Source organism: Cottoperca gobio, unplaced genomic scaffold, assembly GCF_900634415.1.
Source record: "Cottoperca gobio unplaced genomic scaffold, fCotGob3.1 fCotGob3_64arrow_ctg1, whole genome shotgun sequence".
Lineage (NCBI taxonomy): Eukaryota > Metazoa > Chordata > Actinopteri > Perciformes > Bovichtidae > Cottoperca > Cottoperca gobio.
Genome location: NW_021167060.1, coordinates 779,807 through 806,285, shown reverse-complemented (window position 1 = coordinate 806,285; position 26,479 = coordinate 779,807). Strand labels below are relative to the sequence as shown.

Here is a 26,479-nt window from a genome sequence, read left to right as displayed (position 1 = left end):
GAAGAAGCAAACTGCTCTCTGATTGGTTCTCGTGGTTACAGGTGCAGGACGTGCAGCTGCTGAAGGAGCTGGGTCCTGGTGGAGGTCAGATCGGCGTCGTCCAGCAGCTCCTGGATCAGGTACGAGCCTCGGCAGCCAATCGGCAGCCTCCTCTGGTCACCTGACGTAGTTTACACTGATTGGTCCGTTGTTTCCTCGTTAACCACCAGGGGGCGGACCCCGCCTGTTGCGGCAGTGACGGCCGACACGCTCTGGCGGTTGCCGTGGTGCACGGTCACCATGACATACTTCCTGTTTACTCAGCGAGGCGCCGACGTGGACCAGCAGTCCGGACGGTGAGACGACAAACTTATCAGATGTGTCTACGTGTGTAGACGTGTGTGTAGACGTGTGTGTAGATGTGTGTGTAGACGTGTGTGTAGACGTGTGTGTAGATGTGTGTGTAGACGTGTATGTAGACAGTGTAGATGTGTGTGTAGACTTGTGTGTGTAGATGTGGTGTAGACGTGTGTGTAGACATGTGTGTAGATGTGTGTGTAGACGTGTGTGTAGACATGTGTGTAGATGTGTGTGTAGATGTGTGTGTAGACATGTGTGTAGATATGTGTGTAGATGTGTGTGTAGACGTGTGTGTAGATATGTGTGTAGATGTGTGTGTAGACGTGTATGTAGACAAGTGTAGATGTGTGTGTAGACGTGTGTGTGTAGATGTGTGTGTAGACGTGGTGTGTAGATATGTGTGTAGATGTGTGTGTAGACGTGTGTGTAGACGTGTGTGTAGACATGTGTGTAGATGTGTGTGTGGATGTGTGTGTAGACATGTGTGTAGATGTGTGTGTAGACAAGTGTGTAGACGTGTGTGTAGACATGTGTGTAGATGTGTGTGTGGATGTGTGTGTAGACATGTGTGTAGATATGTGTGTAGATGTGTGTGTAGACGTGTGTGTAGATATGTGTGTAGATGTGTGTGTAGACGTGTATGTAGACAAGTGTAGATGTGTGTGTAGACGTGTGTGTGTAGATGTGTGTGTAGACGTGTGTGTAGACATGTGTGTAGATGTGTGTGTAGACGTATGTGTAGACGTGTGTAGACGTGTGTGTAGACGTGTATGTAGACGTGTATGTAGACAAGTGTGTAGATATGTGTGTAGATGTGTGTGTAGATATCAGTGTGTAGATGTGTGTGTGTAGATGTGTGTGTAGACGTGTGTGTAGACATGTGTGTAGATGTGTGTGTAGACGTGTGTGCAGACGTGTGTGTGTAGACATGTGTGTAGATATGTGTGTAGATGTGTGTGTAGACGTGTATGTAGACAAGTGTAGATGTGTGTGTAGACGTGTGTGTGTAGATGTGTGTGTAGATGTGTGTGTAGACGTATGTGTAGACGTGTGTATGTAGATATGTGTGTAGATGTGTGTGTAGACGTGTGTGCAGACGTGTGTGTGTAGACGTGTGTGTGTAGACGTGTGTGCAGACATGTGTGTAGATGTGTATGTAGACGTGTATGTAGACAAGTGTGTAGATATGTGTGTAGATGTGTGTGTAGACATGTGTGTAGGTGTGTGTGTAGATATCTGTGTGTAGATGTGTGTGTGTGTAGATGTGTGTAGATATCAGTGTGTAGATGTGTGTAGATATGTGTGTGTAGATGTGTGTGTAGACATGTGTGTAGACGTGTGTGTAGATGTGTGTGTAGACATGTGTGTAGATGTGTGTGTAGACGTGTGTGTGTAGATGTGTGTGTAGATGTGTGTGTAGACATGTGTGTAGACGTGTGTGTAGACATGTGTGTAGATGTGTGTGTAGATGTGTGTGTGTAGATATGTGTGTGTAGACATGTGTGTAGACGTGTGTGTAGATATCAGTGTGTAGATATGTATGTGTAGATGTGTGTAGATATGTGTGTGTAGACATGTGTGTAGTTGTGTGTGTAGATATGTGTGTAGATGTTTGTGTAGATGTGTGTGTAGACATGTGTGTGTAGATGTGTGTAGATGTGTGTGTAGACGTGTGTAGATGTGTGTGTAGATGTGTGTGTGTAGATATGTGTGTGTAGACATGTGTGTAGACGTGTGTGTAGATGTGTGTGTGTAGATATGTGTGTGTAGACATGTGTGTAGACGTGTGTGTAGATATCAGTGTGTAGATATGTGTGTGTAGATGTGTGTAGATATGTGTGTGTAGACATGTGTGTAGTTGTGTGTGTAGATATGTGTGTAGATGTTTGTGTAGATGTGTGTAGACATGTGTGTGTAGATGTGTGTAGATGTGTGTGTAGACATGTGTGTGTGTAGATGTGTGTGTAGATATCAGTGTGTAGATGTGTGTGTGTAGATATGTGTGTCTATATATGTGTGTAGATAGGTGTGTGTAGATGTGTGTAGATAGGTGTGTGTAGATATGTGTGTGTAGATGTGTGTAGATAGGTGTGTGTAGATATGTGTGTGTAGATATGTGTGTAGACATGTGTGTAGACATGTGTGTAGATGTGTGTGTAGATGTGTGTAGATAGGTGTGTGTAGATGTGTGTAGATATCAGTGTGTAGATATGTGTGTGTAGACGTGTGTGTAGTTGTGTGTGTAGATATGTGTGTAGATGTTTGTGTAGATGTGTGTAGACATGTGTGTGTAGATGTGTGTAGATGTGTGTGTAGACATGTGTGTAGATGTGTGTGTAGATGTGTGTGTGTAGATATGTGTGTGTAGAGATGTGTGTAGACGTGTGTGTAGATATCAGTGTGTAGATATGTGTGTGTAGATGTGTGTAGATATGTGTGTGTAGACATGTGTGTAGTTGTGTGTGTAGATATGTGTGTAGATGTTTGTGTAGATGTGTGTAGACATGTGTGTGTAGATGTGTGTAGATGTGTGTGTAGACATGTGTGTGTGTAGATGTGTGTGTAGATATCAGTGTGTAGATGTGTGTGTGTAGATATGTGTGTCTATACATGTGTGTAGATGTGTGTGTAGATGTGTGTGTGTAGATGTGTGTGTAGATAGGTGTGTAGATGTGTGTAGATAGGTGTGTGTAGATATGTGTGTGTAGATGTGTGTAGATAGGTGTGTGTAGATATGTGTGTGTAGATATGTGTGTAGACATGTGTGTAGATGTGTGTGTAGATGTGTGTAGATAGGTGTGTGTAGATGTGTGTAGATATCAGTGTGTAGATATGTGTGTGTAGACGTGTGTGTAGACGTGTGTGTAGACGTGTGTGTAGATGTGTGTGTAGACATGTGTGTAGATGTGCGTGTAGATGTGTGTGTGTAGATATGTGTGTAGACATGTGTGTAGACGTGTGTGTAGATATCAGTGTGTAGATATGTGTGTAGGTGTGTGTGTGTAGATGTGTGTGTGTAGATGTGTGTAGATATGTGTGTGTAGACATGTGTGTAGTTGTGTGTGTAGACATGTTTGTAGATGTGTGTGTGTAGATAGGTGTGTGTAGATATGTGTGTAGTTGTGTGTAGATGTGTGTAGATAGGTGTGTGTAGATGTGTGTAGACATGTTTGTAGATATGTGTGTGTAGATATGTGTGTAGACATGTGTGTAGATGTGTGTGTAGATGTGTGTAGATAGGTGTGTGTAGATATGGGTGTAGAAATGTGTAGATAGGTGTGTGTAGATGTGTGTAGACATGTTTGTAGATGTGTGTGTGTAGATAGGTGTGTGTAGATGTGTGTAGACATGTTTGTAGATATGTGTGTGTAGATATGTGTGTAGACATGTGTGTAGATGTGTGTAGATGTGTGTAGATAGGTGTGTGTAGATGTGTGTAGATATGTGTGTAGATATGTGTAGATAGGTGTGTGTAGATGTGTGTAGACATGTTTGTAGATGTGTGTGTGTGTGTGTAGATGTGTGTAGATAGGTGTGTGTAGATGTGTGTAGACATGTTTGTAGATGTGTGTGTGTAGATGTGTGTAGATAGGTGTGTGTAGATGTGTGTAGACATGTTTGTAGATGTGTGTGTGTAGATATGTGTGTAGACATGTGTGTGTAGATAGGTGTGTGTAGATGTGTGTGGATATGTGTTTAGACATGTGTGTGGATATGTGTTTAGACATGTGTGTAGATGTGTGTGTAGACATGTGTGTAGGTGTGTGTGTAGATATCTGTGTGTAGATATGTGTGTAGATATGTGTGTAGTTGTGTGTAGATGTGTGTAGATAGGTGTGTGTAGATAGGTCTGTGTAGATAGGTCTGTGTAGATATGTGTGTAGTTGTGTGTAGATGTGTGTAGATAGGTGTGTGCAGATGTGTGTAGATAGGTGTGTGTAGATATGTGTGTAGATATGTGTGTGTAGATGTGTGTAGATAGGTGTGTAGATGTGTGTAGACATGTGTGTAGATATGTGTGTAGATATGTGTGTAGACATGTGTGTGTAGATAGGTGTGTGTAGATGTGTGTAGACATGTTTGTAGATGTGTGTGTGTAGATGTGTGTAGATAGGTGTGTGTAGATGTGTGTAGACATGTTTGTAGATGTGTGTGTGTAGATATGTGTGTAGACATGTGTGTGTAGATAGGTGTGTGTAGATGTGTGTGGATATGTGTTTAGACATGTGTGTGGATATGTGTTTAGACATGTGTGTAGATGTGTGTGTAGACATGTGTGTAGGTGTGTGTGTAGATATCTGTGTGTAGATATGTGTGTAGATATGTGTGTAGTTGTGTGTAGATGTGTGTAGATAGGTGTGTGTAGATAGGTCTGTGTAGATAGGTGTGTGTAGATATGTGTGTAGATATGTGTGTGTAGATGTGTGTAGATAGGTGTGTAGATGTGTGTAGACATGTGTGTAGATATGTGTGTAGATATGTGTGTAGACATGTGTGTGTAGATAGGTGTGTGTAGATGTGTGTGGATATGTGTTTAGACATTTGTGTGGATGTGTTTAGACATGTGTGTAGATGTGTGTGTAGACGTGTGTGTAGGTGTGTGTGTAGATATCTGTGTGTAGATGTGTGTGTTGTAGATGTGTGTAGATATCAGTGTGTAGATGTGTATAGATATGTGTGTGTAGACGTGTGTGTAGACATGTGTGTAGACATGTGTGTGTAGACATGTGTGTAGGTGTGTGTGTAGATATGTGTGTGTGTAGATATGTGTGTGTAGACATGTGTGTAGACGTGTGTGTAGATATCAGTGTGTAGATATGTGTGTAGATGTGTATGTGTGTGTAGATGTGTGTGTGTAGATGTGTATGTAGATATCAGTGTGTAGATGTGTGTGTGTAGATGTGTGTAGATATGTGTGTGTAGACATGTGTGTAGTTGTGTGTGTAGATATGTGTGTAGATGTTTGTGTAGATGTGTGTGTAGATGTGTGTAGATATGTGTGTGTAGACATGTGTGTGTAGACATGTGTGTGTAGATGTGTGTGTAGATATCAGTGTGTAGATATGTGTGTAGTTGTGTGTGTAGATATGTGTAGATGTTTGTGTAGATGTGTGTGTAGATATCAGTGTGTAGATGTGTGTGTGTGTAGATGTGTGTAGATATGTGTGTGTAGACATGTGTGTAGTTGTGTGTGTAGATGTGTGTGTGTAGATGTGTGTAGATATGTGTGTAGACGTGTTTGTAGATGTGTGTGTGTGTGTGTGTAGATGTGTGTAGATAGGTGTGTGTAGATGTGTGTAGACATGTTTGTAGATGTGTGTGTGTAGATGTGTGTAGATAGGTGTGTGTAGATGTGTGTAGACATGTTTGTAGATGTGTGTGTGTAGATATGTGTGTAGACATGTGTGTGTAGATAGGTGTGTGTAGATGTGTGTGGATACGTGTTTAGACATGTGTGTGGATATGTGTGTAGACATGTGTGTAGGTGTGTGTGTAGATATCTGTGTGTAGATATGTGTGTAGATGTGTGTGTGTAGATGTGTGTAGATAGGTGTGTGTAGATGTGTGTAGACATGTTTGTAGATGTGTGTGTGTAGATAGGTGTGTGTAGATGTGTGTAGATAGGTCTGTGTAGATATGTGTGTAGTTGTGTGTAGATGTGTGTAGATAGGTGTGTGCAGATGTGTGTAGATAGGTGTGTGTAGATATGTGTGTAGATATGTGTGTGTAGATGTGTGTAGACATGTTTGTAGATGTGTGTGTGTAGATAGGTGTGTGTAGATGTGTGTAGATAGGTCTGTGTAGATATGTGTGTAGTTGTGTGTAGATGTGTGTAGATAGGTGTGTGCAGATGTGTGTAGATAGGTGTGTGTAGATATGTGTGTAGATATGTGTGTGTAGATAGGTGTGTAGATGTGTGTAGACATGTGTGTAGATATGTGTGTAGATATGTGTGTAGACATGTGTGTGTAGATAGGTGTGTGTAGATGTGTGTGGATATGTGTTTAGACATGTGTGTAGATGTGTGTGTAGACATGTGTGTAGGTGTGTGTGTAGATATCTGTGTGTAGATATGTGTGTAGATGTGTGTGTGTAGATGTGTGTAGATGTGTATAGATATGTGTGTGTAGACGTGTGTGTAGACATGTGTGTAGACATGTGTGTGTAGACATGTGTGTAGATGTGTGTGTAGATATGTGTGTGTGTAGATATGTGTGTGTAGACATGTGTGTAGACGTGTGTGTAGATATCAGTGTGTAGATATGTGTGTAGATGTGTATGTGTGTGTAGATGTGTGTGTGTAGATGTGTATGTAGATATCAGTGTGTAGATGTGTGTGTGTAGATGTGTGTAGATATGTGTGTGTAGACATGTGTGTAGTTGTGTGTGTAGATATGTGTGTAGATGTTTGTGTAGATGTGTGTGTAGATGTGTGTAGATATGTGTGTGTAGACATGTGTGTGTAGACATGTGTGTGTGTAGATGTGTGTGTAGATATCAGTGTGTAGATATGTGTGTAGTTGTGTGTGTAGATATGTGTAGATGTTTGTGTAGATGTGTGTGTAGATATCAGTGTGTAGATGTGTGTGTGTGTAGATGTGTGTAGATATGTGTGTGTAGACATGTGTGTAGTTGTGTGTGTAGATGTGTGTGTGTAGATGTGTGTAGATATGTGTGTAGACGTGTGTAGTTGTGTGTATAGACATGTTTGTAGATGTGTGTGTGTAGATGTGTGTGTAGATAGGTGTGTGTAGATAGGTCTGCGTAGATATGTGTGTAGTTGTGTGTGTAGTTATGTGTGTAGGTGTGTGTAGATATGTGTGTGTAGATGTGTAGATATGTGTGTGTAGATATGTGTGTAGATATGTGTGTAGACATGTGTGTAGATAGGTGTGTGTAGATAGGTGTGTGTAGACATGTTTGTAGATGTGTGTAGATAGGTGTGTGTAGATAGGTGTGTGTAGATAGGTGTGTGTAGACATGTTTGTAGATGTGTGTGTGTAGATAGGTGTGTGTAGATATGGGTGTAGTTGTGTGTAGATGTGTGTAGATAGGTGTGTGTAGATATGTGTGTAGACATGTGTGTGTAGATGTGTGTAGATAGGTGTGTGTAGATATGTGTGTAGACGTGTGTAGATGTGTGTAGATAGGTCTGTGTAGATGTGTGTAGTTGTGTGTAGATGTGTGTAGATAGGTGTGTGTAGATGTGTGTAGATATGTGTGTAGATGTGTGTGTAGAAACGTGTTTATGCTTCATCAGCTACAGTTAGCTTAGCGCTGATCTACCAAACTCCATTCAGAAAACAAGCATTTTAAGAGTTGTTCGCTTGTCGTCTTGCAGACCTGACAGCAGGAGCTCAGACTTTATATAGATCTGCATCCTGAGTTATTTCTGCTTCCTGTTGATCCTTTGTTGTGATTATTTTGGGTTCTGTAGTGAACCAGAGCACCCTGAGGCAAGATGTACTTTGGTTTGAACTCAGCACGACACAACAGGGCTTTGTTTGAGCTTGTTCTGCTTTTCTAGGCTGATGTTTAATTAAAAAAAATCTTATAACGTGAAGATCATAATTTGTAAAAATGACAAAAAGTTCTCGTTATAACGACAAACTTCTGTTTCTGTTTTATCATGACGACACACTGCAGGAACAGAAAGATACATATTCATTTAAAGAGTTATGTCCCAGTCAGATTTCATACAAAGTGAATAACAAACGTTTAATTGTTTTAAATGTTCATAAAAACAAATGGAGTAATGTTGCTGGGATAGTAAAGAGTCACAACATTTCACGTGTTCATGTCCTCAGGATGAAGAACACGGCTCTGCATGAAGCTGCAGCTCTGGGACCTGCAGGTCTGCAGTCTGCTCAAGTCCTGCTCAGGTAAGATACAAAACACACACGTGCATCCACAGCCGTCCAATGAAAACCATGCATCTCCACCATGTGACCTTTTCACTCAGCAAAGAGAGAAGTAGAAATGTGTTGTTATAACACTCAACAGGTTATAAATGTTTATCTCGCTGAAGAAGATATTTCTTGATCTGTAATTGATCAGATGTGAAGTCACATGGTTTCCTCACGTTTGCTGACAGATTTAGTTTAAATGAAAACCTCCCGTTGTTGTTCTGCTTCCAGCTGTAAGGCCGGTGTGCGGCGGAGGAACGCTGGCGGTCAGACGGCGTACGACGTGGCGGTGAACTCCGGCTGTAACGACACGGTGTCTCTGCTCGCTGCTCGGACCGGACGGGACTTACTGGGAAAACTGGGAAAACACAAGCTGAACCTGCAAGTTCTCTGACTGAGCGTCCAGATGTTGTAATAACTTTGTACCAACTGCAGCTAAATGTAAAAATGTTTTGTGGATGTTTAGTTTCACTGGATGCATTTAGTTTGAGATTAGAGAAAACTTTCATTAATGGTTCTGTGCATAAAGTCCCTGATGTCTTTAATGTCGTTAATGTTCTGTCACTTTGATATGAAACAGAGAAATGCAAAAATACTTTACATGAAAAATAATTTAACGATTATTAGATTATTTTATTTGAGATACTTTAATAAAAACTTCTTAAACATTATTTGTTGACCAAAGTCTGATTTCGGTGCCTATTTACAAAATAAATTACAAAACAAAAACAAACATTTTGTCTCAGTTTCTGATTCATCTGTTTCATGTAAAACCTCCTGTTTGTTCCTTTACCTGTAGAGGTCAACACACCTGCTGCCCTGTCCCTCAGCGCCCCCTGCTGGACAAACTGCAGCCTGCTGAAGCTGAATGAAGGAAACAGAAGCAGGTTTCTGACGTTTCAATTAAAATCATTTTGGTTTAATGGCTCTGAAACATTCAAAAGAAAAATTGAACATAAACAAAACGAAGTGAATGAAACTGGAGAAGTGAGCGACTCTGAAAACATCACGGAGACTTTATTATAACGTTCAAGTCCCGATATGATGTTTATTATTCTGCTATGAAGAGCAACATCACAGTCCAGGTTTCTGAGTTAATGTCACAAAGTTTCTTCTGAAAACACCAAATGTCACATGAAGCCCAAAAAACAGTTCAGCTGGATTTGCAGTTTGTGCCGCCGGGCACGAGTGCACCAACTGTTCCCGCTCCAAAGCATCCGCTCCATCGTTTTTGAGGCTAAACACCAACAAATCTGGACTTTAGACGCTGCAGTTATTGGACATGTTTGGATCACGAAAGTCTGAAACGGTCTAACTACTAATATTAAAATACTAAGAATATTAGTGCAGCCTCAGCTGTACATTGCACAGATAAACACATCATGGCGTGGAATTGAAGAGAAATTGGAGTAGGAGAAAAGGAAACGCTCCAAAAGAAACGTTTTTTCTTGATCCAAAATGTTCCCTCTCAGACTGTGGTCTGTGACCTGCCCCCCCCTTCAGCAGCTACTGTCCAGGTGTCTTTGAGCTGCAGACCGGTTGTTGTCCAGTACTGACAGTAACACCAGAGTCTGAGTCTTAGCGTCTGAGTCTGAGGAAGAAGGAGTGCCGGCACTCGGTGCTGTCCACAGGATAGTATTTATCATAAAAGTCCAGGATGTACTCCTCCGCTTTGAAACCAAACTTCTGATACAGCAGCATCGCAGGATTACTGGCCGACACGTGCAGCGTCACGTCTTTCCCCATACACGTCTGAAACACACGAATAACACGTCTGAAACACACAAACATCACATCTGAAACACAAACATGTCTGAAACACAAACATCACATCTGAAACACACAAATAACACGTCTGAAACACACAAACATCACATCTGAAAGACAAACATCACATCTGAAACACACAAATAACACGTCTGAAACACACAAACACGTCTGAAACACAAACATCACATCTGAAACACAAACACCACATCTGAAACACACAAATAACACGTCTGAAACACACAAACACGTCTGAAACACACGAACACGTCTGAAACACAAACATCACATCTGAAACACACAAATAACACGTCTGAAACACAAATAACACGTCTGAAACACATAAACAACACGTCTGAAACACACAAACAACACGTCTGAAACACAAACATCACATCTGAAACACAAACATCACATCTGAAACACACAAACAACACGTCTGAAACACAAACATCACATCTGAAACACACAAACAACACATCTGAAACACACAAACAACACATCTGAAACACACAAACACGTCTGAAACACATAAACATCACGTCTGAAACACACAAACAACACGTCTGAAACACACAAACAACACGTCTGAAACACACAAACAACACATCTGAAACACAAACATCACATCTGAAACACACAAATAACACGTCTGAAACACACAAACAACACGTCTGAAACACACAAACATCACTTCTGAAACACACAAACATCACGTCTGAAACACACAAACATCACGTCTGAAACACACAAACAACACGTCTGAAACACACAAACATCACGTCTGAAACACACAAACATCACGTCTGAAACACACAAACATCACGTCTGAAACACAAACATCACATCTGAAACACACAAATAACACGTCTGAAACACACAAACACGTCTGAAACACAAACATCACATCTGAAACAAACAAATAACACGTCTGAAACACACAAACACGTCTGAAACACATAAACATCACGTCTGAAACACAAACAACACGTCTGAAACACATAAACATCACGTCTGAAACACAAACAACACGTCTGAAACACATAAACATCACGTCTGAAACACAAACAACACGTCTGAAACACATAAACATCATGTCTGATACACATAAACATCACGTCTGAAACACAAACACCACGTCTGAAACACAAACAACACGTCTGAAACACACAAACAACATGTCTGAAACACATAAACATCACGTCTGAAACACACAAACAACACGTCTGAAACACAAACAAAAAGTCTGAAACACACAAACACGTCTGAAACAAACACCACATCTGAAACACAAACATCACATCTGAAACACACATACAACACGTCTGAAACACATCCAACACGTCTGAAACACAGAAACAACATGTCTGAAACACAGAAACAACACGTCTGAAACACACAAACACGTCTGAAACACAAACAACACATATGAAACACAAACAACACGTCTGAAACACAAACATCACGTCTGAAACACATAAACATCACGTCTGAAACACAAACATCACGTCTGAAACACAAACATCACGTCTGAAACACAAACACGTCTGAAACACAAACAACACGTCTGAAACACATAAACATCACGTCTGAAACACACAAACAAAAGGTCTGAAACACACAAACACATCTGAAACAAACATCACGTCTGAAACAAACATCACGTCTGAAACAAACATCACGTCTGAAACAAACACCACATCTGAAACACAAACATCACATCTGAAACACACATACAACACGTCTGAAACACATACAACACGTCTGAAACACAAACACGTCTGAAACACAAACATCACGTCTGAAACACACAAACAAAAAGTCTGAAACACACAAACACATCTGAAATAAACATCACGTCTGAAACAAACACCACATCTGAAACAAACACCACATCTGAAACACAAACATCACATCTGAAACACACATACAACACGTCTGAAACACATACAACACGTCTGAAACACAGAAACAACACGTCTGAAACACACAAACACGTCTGAAACACAAACACGTCTGAAACACAAACAACACGTCTGAAACACAAACATCACGTCTGAAACACAAACATCACGTCTGAAACACATAAACATCATGTCTGAAACACAAACAACACGTCTGAAACACAAACAACACGTCTGAAACACATAAACATCACGTCTGAAACACAAACAACACGTCTGAAACACATAAACATCACATCTGAAACACAAACATCACGTCTGAAACACAAACATCACATCTGAAACACAAACATCACGTCTGAAACACAAACATCACGTCTGAAACTCAAACATCACGTCTGAAACACATAAACATCACATCTGAAACACAAACATCACGTCTGAAACACAAACACCACGTCTGAAACACAAACACCACGTCTGATACACACAAACACCACGTCTGATACACATAAACATCACGTCTGAAACACACCAACAACACGTCTGAAACACAAACACCACGTCTGAAACACAAACACCACGTCTGAAACACAAACACCACGTCTGAAACACAAACACGTCTGAAACACATAAACATCACATCTGAAACACAAACAACACATCTGAAACACACATACAACACGTCTGAAACACACAACACGTCTGAAACACAAACAACGTCTGAAACACAAACAACACGTCTGAAACACAAAAACATCACATCTGAAACAAACATCACGTCTGAAACAAACATCACGTCTGAAACACAAACACCACATCTGAAACACAAACATCACATCTGAAACACACAAACAACACGTCTGAAACACAAACAACACGTCTGAAACACACAAACACATCTGAAACACAAACAACACGTCTGAAACACACAAACAACACATCTGAAACACAAACAACACGTCTGAAACACAAACAACACGTCTGAAACACACAAACAACACATCTGAAACACAAACAACACGTCTGAAACACACAAACAACACATCTGAAACACAAACAACACGTCTGAAACACACATAAAACACGTCTGAAACACATACAACACGTCTGAAACACAGAAACAACACGTCTGAAACACACAAACAACACGTCTGAAACACACAACACGTCTGAAACACACAAACAACACGTCTGAAACACACAACACGTCTGAAACACAAACAACACGTCTGAAACACACAAACAACACATCTGAAACACAAACAACACGTCTGAAACACACAAACAACACATCTGAAACACAAACAACACGTCTGAAACACACATAAAACACGTCTGAAACACATACAACACGTCTGAAACACAGAAACAACACGTCTGAAACACACAAACAACACGTCTGAAACACACAACACGTCTGAAACACAAACAACACGTCTGAAACACAAACAACACGTCTGAAACACAAAAACATCACATCTGAAACAAACATCACGTCTGAAACACAAACACCACATCTGAAACACAAACATCACATCTGAAACACACAAACAACACGTCTGAAACACACAAACACAAACAACACGTCTGAAACACATAAACATCACGTCTGAAACACACAAACAAAAAGTCTGAAACACACAAACACATCTGAAACAAACATCACGTCTGAAACAAACATCACGTCTGAAACAAACACCACATCTGAAACACAAACATCACATCTGAAACACACAAACAACACGTCTGAAACACACAAACAACACATCTGAAACACAAACAACACGTCTGAAACACAAACAACACGTCTGAAACACACAAACAACATGTCTGAAACACAAACAACACGTCTGAAACACACAAACAACACGTCTGAAACACAAACACGTCTGAAACACAAACAACACATCTGAAACACATAAACAACACATCTGAAACACATAAACATCACGTCTGAAACACAAACATTACGTCTGAAACACAAACAACATGTCTGAAACACATAAACATCACGTCTGAAACACAAACACGTCTGAAACACATAAACATCACGTCTGAAACACAAACATTACGTCTGAAACACAAACAACACATCTGTAACACACAAACAGCACGTCTGAAACACAAACAACACGTCTGAAACACAAACAACACATCTGTAACACACAAACAGCACGTCTGAAACACACAAACAGCACGTCTGAAACACAAACAACACGTCTGAAACACAAACAACACATCTGTAACACACGAACAACACGTCTGAAACACAAACAATACACCTGAAACACAAACAATACACCTGAAACACAAACAACGTCTGAAACACATTGTGAGACCGATATGCGTTTTTCAATGGCCGATGCTGGAATTTAAAGAGCAGGGCTATCTCTATGTTTTAGAGATACAATGAAATGTGCCTTCCCTGTTGTTGGAAAAATAACACTCGGTTTTCCGAAAACAGTATTTTTAGCTTCCATGTTGGCATTTGCCTTGAAATGGCCGACAGATGGACGAACACTCACCTGGATAAGATGGTAGATCATGAAGGTGGCGATGCCGGCTCTCCTCCACTCTGGATGGACCAGGAGGAAGGAAATGTAGGCCTCGTTGTACTTCACGTCAGGCACCATGAAACCAAAACCGATGACGACCTTCTTATATAGGACGACCACGCTGAAGTCAGGGTACTGCAGGCACTCTGACAGGTCCACACCTGGAGGAGGAGACCGATCAAACAATAGGTTTGGAGAGACCGATTCACGGTCGGGTGGTTCTAGGTTAGTAAAAGGATGTGTTTCTGTGCTACCTGGCCAGAAGCTGTCGTTACACATGGCGTTCACAGACGGGATGTGGTTCGGGCGGACGTAGCAGTAGTCAATGGGGGCATTGGGTTCAGGGACCCACTCAGGCTCCTTCTTGTGATGGTAAGCTCTGATCTCTGCCAACAACCTTAGCTTCACTGGACGGCTTTCATAATCCCGCCTGAAAAACAAACAGAAAAGTGCTACTATTGTACAACCTACTACGATCACTACTACTAATGAGATCGCATTGACGCAAGCAGGTCAGAGGTCAAAAACATGAAACCTTCTCTATCAAACGGAAGGTTTCCATACTCTCTACCAGACGGATGGTTTCCGGACTCTCTACTCAGCGGAAGGTTCCCGGACTCTCTACCAGACAAAAGGTTCCCGGACTCTCTACCAGACAAAAGGTTCCCGGACTCTCCACCAGACAAAAAGTTCCCGGACTCTCCACCAGACAAAAAGTTCCCGGACTCTCCACCTGGCGGAAGGGTTTGGGACTCTCTACCAGACGGAAGGGTTTGGGACTCTCTACCAGACGGAAGGGTTTGGGACTCTCTACCAGACGGAAGGGTTTGGGACTCTCTACCAGACGGAAGGGTTTGGGACTCTCTACCAGACGGAAGGGTTTGGGACTCTCTACCAGACGGAAGGGTTTGGGACTCTCTACCAGACGGAAGGGTTTGGGACTCTCTACCAGACGGAAGGGTTTGGGACTCTCTACCAGACGGAAGGTTTACAGACTCTCTACCTGGCGGAAGGTCCACGGACTCTCTACCTGGCGGAAGGTTGACGGACTCTCTACCAGACGGAAGGTTTACGGACTTTCTACCTGGTGGAAGCTTTACGGACTCTCTACCAGACGGAAGGGTTTGGGACTCTCTCTACCTCACAGAAGGTTTGAGGACATTACCTGATGTACGGTTTCAGGATGCGAGAGGTGTATGGACTCTTGATGCTCAGGTCCAAACTGCCTTCTGCTCCCATCAGACGATGACAGAAGGACAACGAGTTCTGCTGGATGCCCCTTCTGCCTGAAAGATTGGTCTGCACACAAACACATTTAGAAACAGTCAACATCAGTGGTTCACTCAGTGTTCTTCAATAGGCTTCGGCATCCACAAGCAGTTTACAACTATGAGGCTGAAACCACAATTGTCTAAATATTACCATGAGACAAATTTAATTTGAACTTTTATACTGTTGCCTCGGTATTTGGTGGTCTCCTTAGATTCTGTCGTAAGAATCAAGAGCCTGCACCAACTACAATCATGAATGATTCCAGGAGCAGCAATAATGTCTTGAGCTCATATTGCTTCCTTAATATTAACTAATTCCTGCTGAAATAGGATGCTAGGACATGACAAAACATAGGGAGGTACGTATAAACCAATGGGATATATGATGACAGTGAAAAGGACTTGACTGACTAATACCAGGGTGAATGTTAAGGTACCTGGAAGCGATCAAGAATACGTAGCTCCTGACTGTTGGTGCAGTATTTCCCCATGAGGCCACCTCTCATAAGTGTCCCCGTCCCCTGGGCGCCGTAGATTCCTCCCACCAGGCTGAGGGTAGCACTAACCGCCCGGTCAATGTCTAGCAGGGGGAGCCCTCTCTGCCTCTTGGCCTGGCGGACCAGCAGCTTCCTGTGGAGGCGTTTGGCCTGCGGGGTGACGGCCAAGGCCAGTTGGCAGGCATTCATCCGCCGCAGCAGCATCCTCTCCTCATAAAGACTGAGGAAGGTGAAGAGAGGAGTCTGGGAGACATCGCCAGCTCCGTCTGCTTTCTCAGGATGCGTTATCCTCCTCCGCTCGGGTCCTCCGGCACCAACACACCCAGACAGAGACGGACCTTCCCGGCGTCCCACTGGCCCTCCAAAGTCGTCCTCATGCTCGCGGCCATCATCGTCCTCGCTCTCTGCTTCACATTTGATGTGTGGTGGTGCTGGCCTGAGCTTCTTGCGGGCGATAAGGTTGGCGCGAGGAGGAGGGATGTACTCCATCCCTGGGTCGATCATACCCTCCGTCTCCATCTCCTCATCGTCTGGAGGTGCAAGCAGCAGAGAGGGCATGACATTATTTCTTACTTCATGGTAAAATAACGCAACTACTCACCAGCTGGACATTAACTCACCATGGAACAGCGCCTGTGGAGGCATGGCGTCGGGGATGAGATCCGCCTCTGACAGCAGGCTGGGTGTTGCTGAATGAGACGCTGGCGTCCCCGGGGCGGAGAAATCAGGTGAAGGCGATGGTGATGGGCTGGTGAGTGGTGTTCGGTCTGAGGAGCTGAGGGAGGAGAAATCAATGACCTCTCCTTTCTCCAGGACGAGATCGGGCCGACGCCCGGCGCTACCACTGCGGCCTCCGCCCAGTTTGACCGGCGTGGAGGAAGCGCTTCGGTCGGTGTAGCCCACCGCCTCCTTCTGAGCACGGCGGATGTCTTTGGCCTCTTGTGTGCGACAGCGCTTCTCCTTCAGCTGGATGGCGTTCTCCACAGGGTTTCGGGCTCCTCGCTTCCTCAGGCCCTCCACCGTGATGATCGGGTCCAAGGCAGGCTTCGAGGCTGCAAGTGAAAATATCAGCTCAGTCATTCACATTCCTTAAAATGTTTAACAGCTGGAACAAAATACTGCACCTTCTATTTCTAATTGTTTTACATAACTATTTAATTTACATTTTCTGTCCAATTATCCCATTGCATTTTATTTTACTAATGGCTCTTATTATTTTATAACAGTATTGCATCTGTTTGTATATGTCCTTGTTGTTTGACTCGATGTCGGTGTAAAGCAGTCGCCCCTCAATGTTTGAGTATAAATAACGGTTGAATGAAAACATTTAGCAGGGTCACCTGAAACTTCTGATCCCCTGGGTCCGTGCAGGTGGAGTTTACCTTTAGTCTTGGGAGTGGATTTGTCTGTCTCTGGCCGCAGAGTCGGCGGTCTGTTCTGGACGAGCTTCCACCAGCCGGGCTCCCCGAACTCTTGCGCTCCAGAGCGGAAGAAGGTGGGACTGCCGACCGACAGGCAGCCGGCCACCGTGCTCCACCACGTCGAAGTCTTCTTCCTGCAGTTAAACAGTCACCAGGTCAAACAAGGCAACAGAAAACTCATCTTCTTCTGCACCAATTCAGACAGGAAGTGCTGAATTCAAGGCCAAGGAAGAGCGCCGGGCTTTGAAGACAATTATCAGTCACACGATGCCATGAGGCCCAGAAAGACGTTTTCTCATTGACAACAGGAAATCATCGCAGTTTTTAAATGACCAGTAATCGTGCACTTCTCTCCACAGTATCGTGTTACTGAACGATTAATTTGGTCAATATTGAGATCACGATTATTCATCGGCTTTGGAAACACTGTGCGTTTAAAGAAAAGATTTTTACTTTGTTTAAAAGTTAAATGTATCAGTGAAGAGGCTCAATGTAGGAAGAACTCTGTGTTCTGGGAAACAATTTAATAATTGATTAATTGCACAGCCCTGGCTGCTTACTGCCCCCCCGAGACATTTCCACAGCCGGCATCACAACAGACCAAACTCATGGATGATGAATCACCTGTTCTTATAAACCCTTTCAGAGTGTTCATGACCTACAGCTTTACAAACAAACAAGTCTGTAAGTACACAGAAAGCAGGATGAATAAAGTGACAGTGACCTTGTTCCCAGCAGGAAGTTCCAGTGTCGGCCAATGAAAGCGCAGATGTCCTCTTTCCACCTGAAGTAACCCTGTCGGCCCGTCCCCTCCAGAGACAGGTTGTACATGGCCAACATCACCACCTGACAGATCAAAACAAACTCTTTAAACACCATCATGGATGTTCAGCTTCCCTCCCTGAGGTGTGTCTCTGTGTTTAACGCTATACCTGCTGCCAGGTGAGCCTCATCCTCTCAAAGCTCTCCTTGCCGTCCTCGGAGCAGTCGGAGCAGATGAATTTAAAGAAGTTGTCTCCTTTCAGGTAGCTGGGCTGCTCTCCTCTGAGCTGAGCTGAGACACAAACGCAGTTAGAAACATTTAACAGCAGCTGCGACTTTATCAAAAGGATAATAAAGACCAAAATGTAGTATAAAAATAAATTTACCAAAATATACCAACATAACATAATATAACATAACATAACATAATATAATATAACATAATATAACATAATATAACATAATATAACATAATATAACATAATATAATATAATATAACATAACATAACATAATATAACATAATATAACATAACATAACATAACATAACATAATATAACATAACATAATAATATAACATAATATAATATAACATAATATAATAAATAACATAATATAACATAATAACATAATATAATATAACATACATAACATAATATAATATAACATAATATAATATAACATAATATAACTAATATATATAACATAATATAATATAACATAATATAACATAATATAATATAACATATAACATAATATAATATAACAACTAATATAACATAATATAACATAATATAACATAATATAATATAACATAATATAACATAATATAATATAACATAATATAATATAACATAATATAACATAACATAATATAACATAACATAACATAATATAACATAATATAACATAATATACATATATAACATAATATAATATAATATAACATAACATAATATAACATAATATATAACATAATATAACATAACATAATATAATATAATATAACATAACATAATATAACATAATATAACATAATATAATATAACATAATATAACAGTAATATAATATAACATAACATAATATAACATAATATAATATAACATAACATAATATAATATAACATAATATAACATAATATAACATAACATAACAATATATATAACATAATATAACATAACATATATAATAACATAATATAACATAACAATATATATAACATAATATAACATAATATAACATAACATAATATAACATAATATAACATAATATAACATAATATAACATAATATAACATAATATAACATAATATAATATAATATAACATAATATAACATAACATAATATAATATAATATAATATAACATAATATAACATAATATAACATAATATAATATAACATAATATAACATAATATAATATAACCATATAATATAACATAATATAATATAACCATATAATATAACCATATAATATAACAATATAATATAACAATATAATATAACCATATAATATAACAATATAATATAACATAATATAACATAATATAATATAATATAACATAATATAACATAACATAATATAACATAATATAATATAATATAACATAACATAATATAATATAATATAACATAATATAACATAATATAACATAATATAACATAATATAACGTAATATAATATAACATAATATAATATAACATAATATAATATAACATAATATAATATAACATAATATAATATAACATAATATAACATAATATAACATAATATAACATAATATAATATAACATAACATAATATAATATAACATAATATAATATAACATAATATAACATAATATAATATAACATAACATAATATAATATAACATAATATAATATAACATAATATAACATAATATAATATAATATAACATAATATAATATAACATAATATAATATAACATAATATAATATAACATAATATAACATAATATAATATAACATAATATAATATAACATAATATAATATAACATAATATAATATAATATAACATAATGTAATATAACATAATATAATATAACATAATATAATATAACATAATATAACATAATATAATATAACATAATATAATATAATATAACATAATATAATATAACATAATATAATATAATATAATATAACATAATATAACATAATATAATATAACATAATATACATAAACATAATATAACATCACATAATAACATCACATAATAACATCACATAATAACATAATAACATCACATAATAACATAACATAATAACAACACAATATAATATAACATAATATAATATAACATAACATAATATAACATAATATAACATAATATAACATAATATAACATAATATAATATAATATAACATAACATAATATAACATAATATAATATAACATAATATAATATAACATAATATAACATAATATAATATAACATAATATAACATAATATAATATAACATAACATAATATAATATAACATAATATAACATAACATAATATAACATAATATAATATAACATAATATAACATAACATAATATAATATAACATAATATAACATAACATAATATAACATAACATAATATAATATAACATAACATAACATAATATAACATAATATAATATAATATAACATAATATAACATAATATAACATAATATAACATAATATAATATAATATAACATAATATCACAATAAGATAATTAACATAATATAATAGAATATAACATAATATAATATAACATAATATAATATACTTCTATATAATATAACATAATATAACTAATATAACATAATATATATAACTAATATAATATAACATAATGATAACATAACATAATATAATATAAACATAATATATATAATATAACATAATATAATATAACATATGATACTATAATAAACATAATATAACATAACATAATATAACATAATATACATAATATAACTAGATATAATATAACATAATTACTATAATATAACATAATATAACATAGGGGCTGCCTGCAACGATTATTTTATGATTGATTAATAAAGTCCAAGCTGACGTCTATAAATGTCTCATTTTGTCACTTTAATATATATAAATATAGATAATTAAATATAAATCATAGTAAATCACCTGCAGGGAGCCACTTGTGGCAGCGGTCGCAGTAGAAGGACATGTCCTCGCAGGCCCAGCCTCCGTCGGCCTCCTCGCCCACGTCGCTGGTCAGCGAGTCTCCGCTCTGGTCATGTGACAGATCCACTGACCCCTGGTCCTCCGACTCCACGATCAGCAGAGTCTCCCCCTCCACCTCCCCCTCCTCCAGACCCTCTGAGGCTGACGTACAGGCTGCCTCGTCCTCCCCTCCGCCCAGCTGCTCGCCGCTGCTGTCCATCACTGAACACCTGGAGAGTAAAGGATCAGGGAGTCCTGCAGATATTCAACCCGAGATCCTCTGAAGAGAATAAATACATTTTTAGGGAATTCACTCGACTGCCTTTTCTTCAAATTTGCATCTTTGCATTGACTTTATATGTAATTGTGCAGCACGAAAAATGTGGTTCTTGTCCGGTGTGAACGCACTTAAACACGTCAGCTCACTTCCTGGTTCAGGCCCGAGCTGCAGACTGAGTCAGTATGAAGCTCTAATCGGACAAAGAAAACACAACGACGCAACTAAATATTAAATCAAATAAAACAAACCAAAGATAACACAACGACTTTAAATGCTGGTAGAGCTTTATTAAATGTCATTTCTTTAACATTTGAAGTTTCTTTTGAGGACTTCGAATGTCTGTTGTCATATTTTCTGATGTCATCTAAACAAAGAAAAGAAAAGAAAAGAAATCGTAATTGTAATAACTGGCTCTGCAATGGTTTGGGATTAGTACTGGGTGTGCTGCTGTGAGGACGACGAGCGAAGACAGAAACATAATCTGATCTTGATTTGTAGTAATTTACTACAATATTGTTGGAGTCAAATTACATTTTCTGTTATTGTATAAATGTGATTTATGCTGCTGTTAGTACAGAAGCATCATAAACAAATCTGTTGTGAAGCAGATTAATTATTGTTCATTATAAATGTTCTGGACTTTAAACGTTGCAGTTATTGGAACTGTTGGATCAGAGTCTGAAACTGGAGTCTGACTCGACTGACAGATTAATAATAATAATAATATTAGTGTAGCTGGGCACAAATACTTTAAACACAATCGATGCGCATGCAACAAAAAAGAAAGAGCTTTGCAGTGTTCACATGTCGACCTCATGAAGTGCTGCGTTTGCCGTTTGGTGAGGAAAACGTGCCCTGTAGTCCGTGTGAGTGAACAGGTGTGTTTACCTGTCTCAGTGCTCCTGTGGGTGCAGCTCCGTCTGTCTGCGTTGCCTCTCCTCTTCCAGCTGTGTGGTCAGAGTCCTCTGCTCCTCGAGCAGCCTCAGATTATCCCTCTTCCTCTCCAGCCGCTCCAGATCCCTGATTACACCCTCGTGGAGACGCTGGAGGACAAAACACACAAATATACATTAAAGTAACAAGACGGCAGCAGCGATGTGAGTTATAACAATTCATCCTGATCCTTTTCAAATAGTGTACCGGATGTTTTTATTAGGCGCCTCTATTAGCTGTTAGCTCGACACAGACTGAGCTGTTATTATCTTTAGTGGAGGAGCTACAGTTAGCTTTTAGCTGTTATTATCTTTAGTGGTGTAGCTACAGTTAGCTTTTAGCTGTTAATATCTTTAGTGGAGGAGCTACAGTTAGCTTTTAGCTGTTATTATCTTTAGTGGTGTAGCTACAGTTAGCTTTTAGCTGTTATTATCTTTAGTGGTGTAGCTACAGTTAGCTTTTAGCTGTTATTATCTTTAGTGGAGGAGCTACAGTTAGCTTTTAGCTGTTATTATCTTTAGTGGAGGAGCTACAGTTAGCTTTTAGCTGTTATTATCTTTAGTGGTGTAGCTACAGTTAGCTTTTAGCTGTTATTATCTTTAGTGGAGGAGCTACAGTTAGCTTTTAGCTGTTATTATCTTTAGTGGTGTAGCTACAGTTAGCTGTTATTATCTTTAGTGGTGTAGCTACAGTTAGCTGTTATTATCTTTAGTGGTGTAGCTACAGTTAGCTTTTAGCTGTTATTATCTTTAGTGTAGGAGCTACAGTTAGCTTTTAGCTGTTATTATCTTTAGTGGTGTAGCTACAGTTAGCTGTTATTATCTTTAGTGGTGTAGCTACAGTTAGCTGTTATTATCTTTAGTGGTGTAGCTACAGTTAGCTTTTAGCTGTTATTATCTTTAGTGGAGGAGCTACAGTTAGCTGAAAGGCTGTATGTATTTGTCTGTGTTGAATTTTGTGAAGCACCTTCTAACTCTGGTTTTGAAAGTTGCTGTAGAACTAGTTTATTATTATTACTACTATGTGACACAGCTTCCTTCTGAAAGCACAAAGAAAGTCACACAAACCTAAAGCGTTTGATTTCTTAGAAAACATTTTTCTGAGCCTCTATTTTGAAAAACTTTACCGGATGTATTTACTATTTGTTAGCTTAGCGGTGTAGCTACAGTTAGCTGTATTTATCTTTAGCGGTGTAGCTACAGTTAGCTTTTAGCTGTATTTATCTTTAGTGGTGTAGCTACAGTTAGCTGTATTTATCTTTAGTGGTGTAGCTACAGTTAGCTGTATTTATCTTTAGTGGAGGAGCTACAGTTAGCTGTATTTATCTTTAGTGGTGTAGCTACAGTTAGCTGTATTTATCTTTAGTGGAGGAGCTACAGTTAGCTGTATTTATCTTTAGTGGAGGAGCTACAGTTAGCTGTATTTATCTTTAGTGGAGGAGCTACAGTTAGCTGTATTTATCTTTAGCGGTGTAGCTACAGTTAGCTGTATTTATCTTTAGTGGAGGAGCTACAGTTAGCTGTATTTATCTTTAGTGGAGGAGCTACAGTTAGCTGTATTTATCTTTAGTGGTGTAGCTACAGTTAGCTGTATTTATCTTTAGCGGTGTAGCTACAGTTAGCTGTATTTATCTTTAGTGGAGGAGCTACAGTTAGCTTTTAGCTGTTATTATCTTTAGTGGAGGAGCTACAGTTAGCTTTTAGCTGTTATTATCTTTAGTGGTGTAGCTACAGTTAGCTTTTAGCTGTTATTATCTTTAGTGGAGGAGCTACAGTTAGCTTTTAGCTGTTATTATCTTTAGTGGTTTAGCTACAGTTAGCTTTTAGCTGTTATTATCTTTAGTGGAGGAGCTACAGTTAGCTTTTAGCTGTTATTATCTTTAGTGGAGGAGCTACAGTTAGCTTTTAGCTGTTATTATCTTTAGTGGTGTAGCTACAGTTAGCTTTTAGCTGTTATTATCTTTAGTGGAGGAGCTACAGTTAGCTTTTAGCTGTTATTATCTTTAGTGGTGTAGCTACAGTTAGCCGTTATTATCTTTAGTGGTGTAGCTACAGTTAGCTGTTATTATCTTTAGTGGTGTAGCTACAGTTAGCTTTTAGCTGTTATTATCTTTAGTGGAGGAGCTACAGTTAGCTGAAAGGCTGTATGTATTTGTCTGTGTTGAATTTTGTGAAGCACCTTCTAACTCTGGTTTTGAAAGTTGCTGTATAACTAGTTTATTATTATTACTACTATGTGACACAGCTTCCTTCTGAAAGCACAAAGAAAGTCACACAAACCTAAAGCGTTTGATTTCTTAGAAAACATTTTTCTGAGCCTCTATTTTGAAAAACTTTACCGGATGTATTTACTATTTGTTAGCTTAGCGGTGTAGCTACAGTTAGCTGTATTTATCTTTAGCGGTGTAGCTACAGTTAGCTTTTAGCTGTATTTATCTTTAGTGGTGTAGCTACAGTTAGCTTTTAGCTGTATTTATCTTTAGTGGTGTAGCTACAGTTAGCTGTATTTATCTTTAGTGGTGTAGCTACAGTTAGCTGTATTTATCTTTAGTGGTGTAGCTACAGTTAGCTGTATTTATCTTTAGTGGTGTAGCTACAGTTAGCTGTATTTATCTTTAGTGGTGTAGCTACAGTTAGCTGTATTTATCTTTAGTGGAGGAGCTACAGTTAGCTGTATTTATCTTTAGTGGAGGAGCTACAGTTAGCTGTATTTATCTTTAGTGGTGTAGCTACAGTTAGCTGTATTTATCTTTAGTGGTGTAGCTACAGTTAGCTGTATTTATCTTTAGCGGTGTAGCTACAGTTAGCTGTATTTATCTTTAGCGGAGGAGCTACAGTTAGCTGTATTTATCTTTAGTGGAGGAGCTACAGTTAGCTGTATTTATCTTTAGTGGAGGAGCTACAGTTAGCTGTATTTATCTTTAGTGGAGGAGCTACAGTTAGCTGTATTTATCTTTAGTGGTGTAGCTACAGTTAGCTGTATTTATCTTTAGTGGTGTAGCTACAGTTAGCTGTATTTATCTTTAGCGGTGTAGCTACAGTTAGCTGTTTACAGTTTGTCGGTTAAAAACCGTCAGGTTTTAATTTTTAATGATTAAACAGTCACAGTAAACGTTAACTTCCCGTGACCTCACCGCTCCGTTAACCTCCACAGCTAAGCTAACTGTTAGCCCTACTGTTGGTCCGGCTCGGTTCAGACCGGTTTACCTGTCTATCCCAGGTCTGGCTGAGGTGAACAGCAGCCACGGTGCTCAGAGTCAGAACCACAGAAACTCCCAGAACCACTTTAGAGACTGTAGACATCACGTTAGCTTTAGCTTCACGTAACCAGCTGCTATCTGGCTCTGGGCTCCACTCAGCTCGTTCACGCTTCTTCTTCTACTGCTGCTAATGTTTCTTCTTCGTTAAGATCCAAACAGCACCCTCCGCTGGCGTTTACCAGCACGTCTGGTACACACCGAGATACAGGAGGGGGAAACATTTTGATAAGATTTAAAATAACATGCTGTTTAACATACTAATATTTATTATTTTTTGTAAAATTCCATATTCATAAGAAGAAATGACCAGGAACCAAGCCAACACCTGTACATTATTAAAGTAATATAATGTAATCCACATAGACAAACTCTGGCATTATAAAATGCAAATGTAT

At 38.8% G+C, this 26,479-nt stretch overlaps 3 protein-coding genes across 5 annotated transcripts; 1 reads left to right on the top strand and 2 right to left on the bottom strand.

The window, feature by feature from the left end:
• The first annotated feature begins 2 nt into the window (after window positions 1-2).
• On the top strand, window positions 3-8,905 carry LOC115006193 (double zinc ribbon and ankyrin repeat-containing protein 1-like). Its single transcript, XM_029428300.1, has 4 exons — window positions 3-119; window positions 210-335; window positions 8,148-8,222; window positions 8,478-8,905. The coding sequence occupies exons 2-4, from the start codon at window positions 280-282 to the stop codon at window positions 8,638-8,640; spliced, it is 294 nt and encodes a 97-aa protein (XP_029284160.1). The 5' UTR covers window positions 3-119; window positions 210-279; the 3' UTR covers window positions 8,641-8,905.
• A 229-nt stretch (window positions 8,906-9,134) lies between these two features.
• On the bottom strand, window positions 9,135-22,919 carry kat14 (lysine acetyltransferase 14). Its single transcript, XM_029428298.1, has 11 exons — window positions 22,781-22,919; window positions 21,574-21,892; window positions 18,597-18,718; window positions 18,389-18,510; window positions 17,626-17,798; window positions 16,864-17,295; window positions 16,184-16,773; window positions 15,641-15,774; window positions 14,730-14,905; window positions 14,446-14,636; window positions 9,135-9,998 (listed from the first exon to the last, which is right to left on the bottom strand). The coding sequence occupies exons 2-11, from the start codon at window positions 21,830-21,832 to the stop codon at window positions 9,825-9,827; spliced, it is 2,373 nt and encodes a 790-aa protein (XP_029284158.1). The 5' UTR covers window positions 21,833-21,892; window positions 22,781-22,919; the 3' UTR covers window positions 9,135-9,824.
• Window positions 21,751-26,268, bottom strand: pet117 (PET117 cytochrome c oxidase chaperone). 3 transcript variants are annotated; one of them, XR_003832038.1, is made up of 4 exons: window positions 26,032-26,267; window positions 22,781-22,935; window positions 22,021-22,082; window positions 21,818-21,892 (listed from the first exon to the last, which is right to left on the bottom strand). XR_003832038.1 is itself a non-coding variant. In XM_029428301.1 (3 exons), exons 1-2 carry the CDS (start codon window positions 26,125-26,127, stop codon window positions 22,786-22,788), a joined length of 246 nt encoding a protein of 81 aa, XP_029284161.1. In that variant the 5' UTR covers window positions 26,128-26,266; the 3' UTR covers window positions 21,751-21,842; window positions 22,781-22,785. The 3 variants fall into 3 exon arrangements, 2 of the variants coding, with proteins under 2 accessions (XP_029284161.1, XP_029284162.1); XM_029428301.1 differs by lacking the exon at window positions 22,021-22,082 and having other exon boundaries at window positions 21,751-21,842; window positions 26,032-26,266; XM_029428302.1 differs by lacking the exons at window positions 21,818-21,892; window positions 22,021-22,082 and adding an exon at window positions 22,159-22,256 and having other exon boundaries at window positions 26,032-26,268.
• Window positions 26,269-26,479: the final 211 nt, after the last annotated feature.